Here is an 11,071-nt window from a genome sequence, read left to right on the forward strand (position 1 = left end):
TGTACAAGTATATGTCGATGACATTATATTTGGCTCTACTAATGATCTTTTGTGCGAGAGATTTGCTAAGTTAATGCAGAGCAAGTATGAGATGAGCATGATGGGAGAATTGTCCTTCTTCCTAGGACTTCAAGTCATTCAGAAGCCTGACGTTATTTTTATCTGCCAATCTAAATACATCAAGGATCTTCTGAAGAAATATGGAATGGAAGAAGCATCTACTGCCAAAACCCCTATGCCAACTGCTGTCAAACTTGATCAGGACAAATCTGGTAAGTCAGTTGACATCACGAAGTATCGAGGTATGATTGGCTCTCTCTTATACTTAACTGCTAGTAGACCAGATATCATGTTCGCAACTTGTTTATGTGCTAGATTCCAGGCTGATCCTAAAGAGTCACATCTTATAGCTGTTAAGCGTATTTTTAGGTATCTTAAGGGAACCCCCAATCTAGGGATTTGGTACCCTAAAGATACAGGTTTTAATCTGGTTGGCTATACAGATTCTGACTTTGCAGGATGTAAGATTGATAGGAAAAGTACTTCAGGAAGCTGTCAGTTTCTTGGACGAAGGTTGGTGTCTTGGTATAGCAAGAAGCAACACTCCGTGTCTACGTCTACAGCGGAAGCTGAATACATAGCTGCTGGAAGTTGCTGTGCTCAAATCTTGTGGATGAGGAATCAACTACAAGATTATGGACTCATGTTGGATAAAATTCCGATTTTGTGTGATAACACGAGTGCCATTGCCATTGCCAACAATCCTGTTCAACATTCCAGGACAAAGCATATTGATATAAGGTATCATTTCCTTCGCGAGCATGTCATGAATGGAACAGTAGAGTTACACTTCGTACCTACTGATCAACAAATTGCAGACATCTTCACTAAACCACTAGACGAATCCACTTTCTCTAGACTGGTTGGTGAACTTGGGATGTTAAATATGTCTAATTAATTAGACAAGAAATAACTGCAATTTGTTCGTAAAGTCACAAGTTTTAAAATGTCCATATTTTCAGGACTTGTGAATTTACAAAGTGCATCCAGTAGTTTACATAGCTTTATGATAATTAGTTTTAATTATTTGCCATGATTTATATGAATTGCATGATTATGTGATTATTTGCTATGTGGTAGATATTTAGAATTAATTTTCTTGAATTATTTAAGTGCTTATATTCAATTAATGAATATTAGTAGTTATTTAATTCATATTTTAATTATATTTGATTAATGGATTTGAAGCAATTCAAATTATTTTAAGTTTTCCATTAATTAGATTTTAATTAAAATATTTGCAGCATTATTAATTAAATATTGTTTGACTAAAATTAATTTAGTTAAAACTTTATTTGATTTAATTGTGATTTTTTTTGTATCAAATTATTTTGCTCTTAATTAGAATAAATTTGATACAAGTGAAATTCATACGTTTTTGGAGTAAAACTCTTCAAAAACTCCCTGTACTGTATACATGTGTGCTTTGGCGCAACCTTTGACTTTCTCAAAGTCAAATGTTGCGCCTCTACACTGTAGAATGGCAATACAATTCTTGTGACTTAGTTTTTGGCTAAGTCCCTCCAAATGTTGCGCCACTTATACACTGTATGTGTATAAGGGGCAAATTTGACATTTCAAATGTCGCGCCCAAGATGTTCACTGTGTACAGTATAAGGGGCAACTTGGTAATTAACCAAGTTGCGCCCTTCCTCCTTTGTGCGTATATGTAATCCCCTTAGCATTTCTTTTCTTTTTCATCAGACTCAATACACACATATACATACACGTTCAACTGCTCTCCACTGCATTCAAAATCTCTCGAACTCGAGATGGTTTAATCGAACAAAACACCACCAAGATCTTGTCCATTTGTTTTTCTGAAACCAGTTTTAGAATCCCCTTGACGAGAGCTTTCATTACATATAAATCTTTTCACGATCCGTCGTTGTTTTTCGTTAGGGCTTTTTCGAAACTTTTCACATTCAAGGACTGTTTTGTACGTGTTTTTGGCATCGATAATTTACGAAACCGATACCATTATTCTTAGAATTTCAGGGAGTATAACATACTTTAATTTCATCAAAATCTGAAATTCTTGGAATTAGGGTTTTACGGAGCGTTATTAATTAATTATTTTCGTAACATAAGTTGAAATTTGTTCGTTATTTTTCGTGAAACGAAATTTATAATCATTTTTAATTCAAATTAAAAATGGCTGCAAATTTTGAAATTCCGAAGACAAATTTCACAATTGTTGAGAATAATAATTTAATTACGCAAGCGAATTATCGACGCTGGGTTCGATATATGTCAGAATTTTCTTTTGCTAGATTTGCAATGACAGAATCAGTTGATCTTAACAAATCTCTTCTACGAGAGTTTTTGTCTTCTCTTTCTGTTGTAAATGCAGGACAAGTATTTGGACTTACTTGCACAATTCAGGGACGTACACTTTCTATCACTGAGAATACCCTGAACACTGCACTCCAGCTACCTACAGAAAATTTTGAAGCTGTTCCTGACAGAGCTGAACGAGCTAATTTTTTCTATGCTATCCACTGTCAGAGGGAGCCAAATGGTGATCTTCCAGCGAAGATGTATGTCAAGCACCTGCCTAGGGAATGGAATTTCTTCTTTAATTCCATCTCCCATGTGTTTGCCCCTAAAACTGGAGGATTCCATGGGATTACCAACTTCAATCAGGAGATTGGGATTGCCATTGCTCAAAACTCAAGAATTAATCTGGGACATCTGATTATGGGAGCTTTTCAGGACTCTCTGAGGAAGAACAGACATGTACTTCTATATCCTCGTTTCTTCCAGATTGTGCTGAATCAGATGTTGACACCTGCTGAACGTGCTGTCTATCCAAATATAGACAATGTCATCTGTTCCTTCATGACTACAAGGGTGATATCAATGCTGGAGAATCATCAAGGATACACCAACAATGAACCAGTGGTGATCACTGAGGCCATGCAAGCTTTTCTGAATCAAAATGTGCCTCCACCACCAATTCAACCTGTTGCTGCCCCTGTTGTTGCTGAAGAAGTCCCTGAAGAACATGATGAACCAATTCCTGAGCCACTCATCCAAGAAAATGTTCCTGAGGCTCAAAATATTCATGTAGAGGAAGAAGTGATTGTGGAAGATGCTGCAGATGTCTCCTCTGAAGCTAATGATCAATCTGATGGAGAGGATTCACTACAGGACAACTCTACTGACTCTGAGGATGAAGCAAATAGTCCTGTACAATCCACTGTAGCTGCACCAACTGATGATGTGATGGTGGATGTTGATGAGCTTTTCTCTAACACTTACAATCCACTGCTACAGTCAGGTATCCATTCTGATTCTGACAACTTATCATTTAGTGCACCTGATTGGGTTCAGAATCTCCTGGATTCCAATCAGCTCTCACCTCCTATCACAAGTGCCAATGAATTTGAAATCCCACAAATTCATAACCAAGGCACCACCTCACAAACAACTGAAGCAGAAACTACTCTACCCCTCAGCCAACCACTTACTATTCCTGAGAGCGAGGGAGAAAGTGCCTTTAGTGCACCACATAAGGAGATTGTTTCTGAAACTGCAGCTCTGTCTCCTAGTCAGGAAAGGAGAATAGAACCTGAGACAACTGCAGATATGTCTATTTCTTCACCACCTCAGCCAAATACTATTCCAATGCACAGTGAGGTTGCACACACAGTTGAAGAATTGACGGTTGCGAACACTTTGTCGTCCATGTCAGGGATAGACACTGTTGTTTCTGATCCTTTTCAGGGTCAAGTGCCTTCACAGGCTTCTGGGGGAAACTTGGATGAAATGCCACTTTCTACATCCTTGTCTACCCCCCTGGGAGGAACATTCCCAGATCCTTCAAAGGACTCTTCACCTCTCGAAGGTGAACGGCAATCTGTTTCTGAGCCCTTCGTATCAGGAAGTGTGTCAGTTATAGAGGACTTGTCACAAAGTCTTTCGCCGTCAAAGGCAGTTGTGGGAAACCAGGGTGCTTCGCCTGTTCAAGGATCACATCCTTCGAGCGCTGTGTCTACCCACCCTGAGATTCCAACTCAGGATCCATCAAAGGACTCACCACTTTCAAGTGGTCGGCAACTTGTTTCTTATGACTCAGATTCATCTGACGAGGAAACTGAGGACGAAGGCTTACGAACCTTCATTGCACCTTCTGTGACCTCTCTAGAAGAGGCTAAGAAGATTTCTTCTGCAGGTACATCTAAGGATGCTGGAATATCTTTGAGTGAGAGGGAAACACCAACAGAAATTGATATACAGAAACCCTCTAACCAACTGAGTGATCTAGTCTTGAGAGAAATGAGAGAAACACCTGCAGAACGTACTAGTGAGAACCCCACATCCCAACCTACAATTGAATCTGCCATTCCAACTGTATCTGTGACAGAATTTGAAGCTCTGAAATTCAAAGTTCAACACTTAGAAGCTGAGAATCTTGTTCTACGGGAGGAGTTGGTAGAAATCAAATCAACAATGGAACAAAGGTTGGCTGCCCTGGAGGCTAAGTTGCTGGCATCTCAACCTTCCAGAGAGGATTACTCAACTGAGGGGGAGAGAGCAGCAGAAAAAGCAAAGGGAAAGAGGGTGATAACAGGGGTGTCTGAAGAACTGATTGATTCTGCTCTTAGGCATCAATTCAGTTACAGTCATGATGAATACATCCCTGAGTTTGTGGATGACAGGGTGATTAGGATGGTTGGTGCTGAGAATGAAGATCTTGAAGAAGGAGAAATCCCAGACGCTGAAGTCTTTGCTGATGAACTTGCATATCACAATGACATCTTTCCTGTTGAAGAGTTTGAAATTGCAAATCCACAAGACATTGCTAATGTTGCTAGGGATTATGCTGAGCAAAGGAGAGCAAGGGAGAAGTTAGAAAACCAAAGACGGATTCGAAGGGAAAGGAGACTTGCCAACTTACATAAAGATGGAGCTGAATGGGATGCTGCTAGATCTGTGTTTGATTTCCCAGAGGTCACTCAAGACAATGATGATGACGAAGTAAAAGATATCTTTGACTCCTTCAGGAACAACTACAAGGATTTACATGATTATCACGAGGTGTTAAATGATATCATTTCTACTGTGTCTGTTGCTGTTCTTCCCAGGAGAGGATGGATGGTGAACATATCATTTGAGCTACAGAGAGAAGGCCATGGACTCAAGCATGTGTCAAGTCAGTTTCTCAGAGATCTTTCTTTAACTGAGCTGTTTGTGGTAAGAAACAAGATCATCTCAACCGGCAGAAAGCATAATGAAATATTCAGAGATATGGTGGAAGGTTGGATATCTGATATTGGAGTTGAAATTCATGACAAGCCTTCAGTTATCAAGTATTTCAAGGATGGTATGATTCAGAGTATTGGACTCACTGATGAAGCATTATCAACATACAATCCTCGTATACTGAAATATCTGGAAGCTCAAGTCAGGGAGAAGTGCTCAAGGACTAGCAAGGGAAGACTAACTGCTGAATTGTTATATGCTTATCGTCTGAACTTTGCTGCTCTGAGAGACTTAGACTTATCAGCCATCAATCGTCAACCACCATATCTACTGCCTCCACTCAACCCTGAAATTCCTGAAAATCCAAATGCACCTGTTGTCACTTACAATCCTACATCTGTACTATTCAAGAAGAAGAAAGACTCTGAAGTCACTGCTATACCACTCACAGAGATTGGAAAACTCAATTCCAAAAGAATCACTCGTGCAGTTGCAGCTGTTAAGTGGTCAGTGGTAAAAGAAGATAAGAGTGTGCTCAAAGATTTGATTGATCTTCTGGAAATAAGAAAAGCTGTAGAGACTGTTCACAACACTTCTAGAGTTCGTGCTCATCCATCAAGGATCATTATGAAAATTGAAGGAATGGAGATGAATGTCACTTTTAAGAAGTTAAAGAAGATGGTTCACCTGCAAACTTTAGAGAAGATGAAGAAAAATCTAGAGCAACCTCCACCTGAGAATACACTGGAGCAAGTGGCACTGAGTACCATTACAGCAAGGATTGAAGAGATTGAAAACAAGCTTACTCAGAAGAGAGTAGAGGAAGCTGCAAAGAGGAAAGCTGAGCAGAAGCTGATTAATGCAAGAGCCAAGAAACCAAGGAAAGATTAGTTCAGGCTAGAGGAACAATGGCTGCTTGTATTTACTTTTGATTTCTGGAAAATGTAAGATATAATCCAGACTGTACTTAGTATTACTTCCTGTTTAAAATAGTATGCTTTTTCATTGTGTCAGTTGAGTTATCCTCTTAAAGGATTTGCTTGTCGAACTCTAACAATCAAATAGGGGGAGATTGTAAAGCATAATGTAACGTAAATGTAATTACGATAACTCAACACAACAAAAGACAGGAAACAATACGTAAGTATAATACAGGAATCTACAGGTTGGAGATTCGATACGAACAGACAAAGACAATCAAGATATCTGAGACGAGCATCCGTCCACTGAAAGAAGTTCATTAATATGTTCAAGCCTCAGTGAAGAATAAAGTTCAATATGTTTCTGCTATCAAGATTGACTGAAGATCAAGTATCAAAGACCAGAAGATTCCAGTATATTTAATTTGATTATTTATAATCAAATCTATCGAAGCAACATCTAACCCGGAATGACTGATCAAGTATGTTATCAAGCAAAAGGATTCAAGGAATTATTTCAGTTCGAGTCGTTCGTGAACCAGACCAGTGCACAGGACGTTAGAACATACGAAAGTATTAAGTGAATTCGGTCAACGAATTAATTGATCAAGTCAATCGAGCTGCTCCAGAAAATTGTCAAAGAACTTATTAATATATATCTGTATATATATGTATTAATTGTGAATTACTTGAAATTTAATAATTCAAGAAATTTATTAAACACAATTAATTATACATATATATATATATATATATATATATATATTAAATAAGTAATGCTGGAATGTGATTCATGAAATTTTCTAAGTACTCCACTACACCAATACACTGAGAAGGCGCAAGATTTGACCAAATAAAAGTCAAAAATCGCGCTACTTACAGAGAAGACAGTGGGAGCGCAATGTTTGACTTCAGTCAATGCGCAAGTTTTCTTAAGGGAATTTTTTTCTAAGTGTTTATACTGGGAGTATGGCACTTGGAGAAGTCAAGCGCAACATTTGACCATTCCTGGTCAATAGTTGCGCCTCTGACTATATCAAACTCAGTTGGCGCAATCTTAAATATGTGAAAATATTTCTAAGTCATCTGGTGAACTCACATACACTGAAGGGCGCAACTAGTCAAAGCGCAAAGTTTGACCAGAGAGTTGCTATTGGTGTTTAACTTAGAATTATTTTCTAAGTTATACATTCTCAGGGATATATTGATCTGGGCGCCATCTTTGACCACATGGGGCGCCAACTTTGACTCCTTGACAACAGGCGCATCTTTGGTAAATATATGGAGTTAGAATTATTTTGGTGAAACGAATCCGTCCTGGACGAACTCGTTAACCATGGTTAGTTGTTGAAAAGTCTATAAATAGAGCTTGGAGTTTTCATTTGAAAACCAACTACACACTTTGTAAAGTGCACACACTATACACATTCTCGAGAGCAAAAGTTAGAATATCATTTTAGTCGAGAGTTTGTATTAGAGTGGATTGTAGTCTCTGCAGCCGACACTTGTGTTGGAATTTGTAGCACCCGAGGATTATTTCTAATACAAGAATATTCCCCGACTTGCTGGAGTTATTTATTTACGATTGATTTAACATGGACTGAAACAAAGATTATCCGCAATTAAATTAAATCGAAGAAATTGGTAAGACGTATTCAACCCCCCCCTTCTACGTCTGATTGGACCTAACATAAAACTAGGGAAGGATTTTATGTGTATTATGTGTACCACCTTCCATAAAAACAGTCGAATTCTCGGAGGTATTTTAATCTTCCATATTCTGTCCCAGACACTCCCTCATGCGTTACTGTTAGATAACTTAGCATATCTTTATTTAACAGAGTATTCTCCTCCGCTGTGAATCCAAGCAATCACGTCGTCCCATTGGTTACAAAGTTGGTATAGGTGGCGGACGCTGTTGTATATATATCCGAATGGAAATGGAAGAGAAAATGACTCAAATAACATATTTTTGAATGACACATGTCCATAATATCAGTATTCAAGAAAATTGTCCTTTTTACCTAATTGTTCCCGCATGTCTGAGATGCGCGTACATGCTTTCTCAATCTATTGCATCCCCTGCTCATGTGCTGTACACCTGTCCTCTCATCTCTTCTCTTTCCTCTTTGTCAAGCATCTAGTTTATGTGTTGAGAATTTGAGATCCTTCTTTGCTTGGCATCATCTTCTTTATGATACACGCATTTATGTGATGCGCACCTGTCATACAAGAATATTCCAGTGGCATATTCAACACGCATTACTAGGATGCGTAGTCAAAATTTTGCTAATGGATATACGCAAGTACAAGATGCGTATTCTTTGTTATGACCACGCATGTCTAGCAAGCGCATCCGGTTGGTTATTTTGGGCAGTCTCTTCCGCCTATAGACATTTGGGGTATTCTTGTTTAAAATATGGATATTTTGGTACTTCACCCGAAATGGAACATGTAAAAAAAGTCTGTTTTATTCTTTTGTTTTACTAGTTTATGACCCGTGCGAGATTATATAATTTTTTTAAGTTTATTATTTATTAGAAATTTAATATTTTTGATATATTTATTTAAATTATTATTGTCGAGATACAAAACTTGTTACGTTAACGTACTCATATTTAATTATGTTTAAATTTCATTTTTCAAAAATAATATTCTCAGAATACATGTTATGAGATGAATTTATTTCAAAATAGTACGTTTTATTTTAATATAAAATCCTAATAACTATAGAACTCGTCTTAATTATAATATCTTAATCAATTCATGAATATTATAAAATCCTCACCAATATAAGTCTTTTAATGATAATACAATACTTAAGTGTATAATAATAATAATAATAATAATAATAATAATAATAATAATAATAATAATTAAATATTACATAAGATGACCAAATTTTGGTATTTTTGATATCGATATTCGACCGAAACGTGGTTTCGCTTTATAATAAAGGGTATTGATCGACTGTAATTTGAAACAATACAAGGACTTTTGTCCCTAAAGTTCTTAAATTATTTCTCAGTGTCAGGGTATATATTCCTTGCTGTGTGACGACGGACCACCAGTAGACCGGACCAACTCACATCATCGGAATCGCCATTGGTGTATACAAAAAGATGGTGCGTAACAGAGGCTGAAAGGTACAGGAGATGCCCTTACCTATATATATATCCGCCTGCCAGGCTGCCAGTGGCATGAGTGTAATATATTCCACTCTATTATTTGCCAGAAGAATGCAATGCTTATACCATCAACTACCTATGTTGATTAGCAGCTGGCTCAAGTGTTTAACCTCCTCAGCAACCACTTGTAATATCAAAGTCTTTGAGAAATGTATCAAGAAGCTTATCTGCTAATAAGCAAAGGTTTGGAATCACTAGAGAGAATCTTTGAGTACCATGAAAGACAATTATCACAGATTATTTGGTAATTTCGACATTCCTTTTCCAGCTTGTGCAACATGTTGGCATATGTACTAGCATAGGGGGAATCTTCGTTCTATGTTGGAGGCCTAGTCATAAGCTATATAGTACCAGCAAGACAGTTCCGTGACTAAGTTAAAAAAAAGACAGTAAAGCTCATTGATTTCAGGTCTACATGATATATCAACAAAATCAGTGCATAGGGAGGTTTTGACGCTCTGATCAACAGAGCCAACCATCGCTGACAATGCTGGGTCGATGTTTCAAGCAATCCAAGATGTCAAATGCGTTGTCTGTAAGTCGGGCCTCTTAAGAAATTCACTGCTTTTGTTTGTTCTTCACATTAAATCATATGTCTAACATGCCTACATTTCCCCTGTATTGTTGGACAGATTGTGGAACTATTAGTCCATATGGATTGTGAAGGATGTGAAAAAAGAATAAGAAGAGCAATCGCCAAACTAAACGGCAAGGGCACAATTCTACACTTCACTACATCTCTGTGACTCTGTTCCTGGTCACACTTAGTAAATTGGACAAAATCTTAGTGAATTTAGCATGATGCAGGTGTGGATACCTTGGAAATTGACATGGACAAGCAAAAGGTAACTGTCAAAGGATACGTCGATCAGAGGCGGGTGCTGAAGATTGTGAGAAGAACAGGAAGAAAAGCTGAGTTCTGGCCATACCCGTACCATGATGAGTATTATCCTTATGCATCTCAGTACTTTGATGAATCAAATTTCACATCCAGCTATAATTACTATATGCATGGCCACAACGAAAGCATTCACGGATACTTACCCACTGGCCTTCCTAACTCCACAGTCATTGAAGATGAAGTTGCTGATCTTTTTAGTGTTGAGAATGTCCATGCCTGCAGCATAATGTGACAGCACTGACCAATGGAGTCTATCTCTCAAAACCATTTTGCTTCTTTTCTTATATATCTTAATTAGTATAACAGAACATCATGATATTTGAATTTAAAACATTTACTCAAGTAGCAATTTAATACATGATGCAAAAATAAACTAGTGTAGCCATGATTTATAAAATTCTCTGGTGCCATCTACATTCTAGTCTTTCTCTGATCTCCTGCGAAAAAAGAACGGAAGCAGTTGTATAATAATCAGATGAAAATGTGAGTAACCTTTTTTCCCTATATAAATAGTCAAAGTCTAAGCCATTCACATCAAAATAAAAAATTAGATTATCAGAATTTCCAGGTGGGGTATTCGTGTAAAATAATAGGGTTGAGCAGAAACCGAATTGAGTATGTGATCAGATTGTTTTTCATAAATTCGAACTAGAATGCGGATCCCTATCTTTTATAAAAAAAAACAGATCTTCGGAGAAACCCGGCTTTACTTTTCATTACAAAAAAAATTTAATTTTATTTACGATAACTAATAAATTTATTAATTATTAATAACAAATAATGAAATACAAACA

At 37.4% G+C, this 11,071-nt stretch overlaps 1 protein-coding gene across 1 annotated transcript; it reads left to right on the forward strand.

Annotated features, from left to right (window-relative positions):
- The first annotated feature begins 9,537 nt into the window (after nucleotides 1-9,537).
- LOC108222548 (heavy metal-associated isoprenylated plant protein 45) lies at nucleotides 9,538-10,691 on the forward strand. The gene is made up of 3 exons (XM_017396459.2): nucleotides 9,538-9,911; nucleotides 10,009-10,084; nucleotides 10,184-10,691. Exons 1-3 carry the CDS (start codon nucleotides 9,864-9,866, stop codon nucleotides 10,507-10,509), a joined length of 450 nt encoding a protein of 149 aa, XP_017251948.1. The 5' UTR covers nucleotides 9,538-9,863; the 3' UTR covers nucleotides 10,510-10,691.
- The last annotated feature ends 380 nt before the right edge of the window (nucleotides 10,692-11,071 follow it).

Source organism: Daucus carota, chromosome 5 (assembly GCF_001625215.2).
Source record: "Daucus carota subsp. sativus chromosome 5, DH1 v3.0, whole genome shotgun sequence".
In the NCBI taxonomy this organism is placed as follows: Eukaryota; Viridiplantae; Streptophyta; class Magnoliopsida; order Apiales; family Apiaceae; genus Daucus; species Daucus carota.

Excerpts from the sequence above, each read along its gene's own strand:
- LOC108222548 (XM_017396459.2), top strand. The coding sequence starts at position 9,864 with ATGCTGGGTCGATGTTTCAAGCAATCCAAGATGTCAAATGCGTTGTCT. Across the intron at positions 9,912-10,008 it reads AGATGTCAAATGCGTTGTCT|ATTGTGGAACTATTAGTCCA; the intron begins GTAAGTCGGGCC and ends ATTGTTGGACAG. Across the intron at positions 10,085-10,183 it reads AGCAATCGCCAAACTAAACG|GTGTGGATACCTTGGAAATT; the intron begins GCAAGGGCACAA and ends AGCATGATGCAG.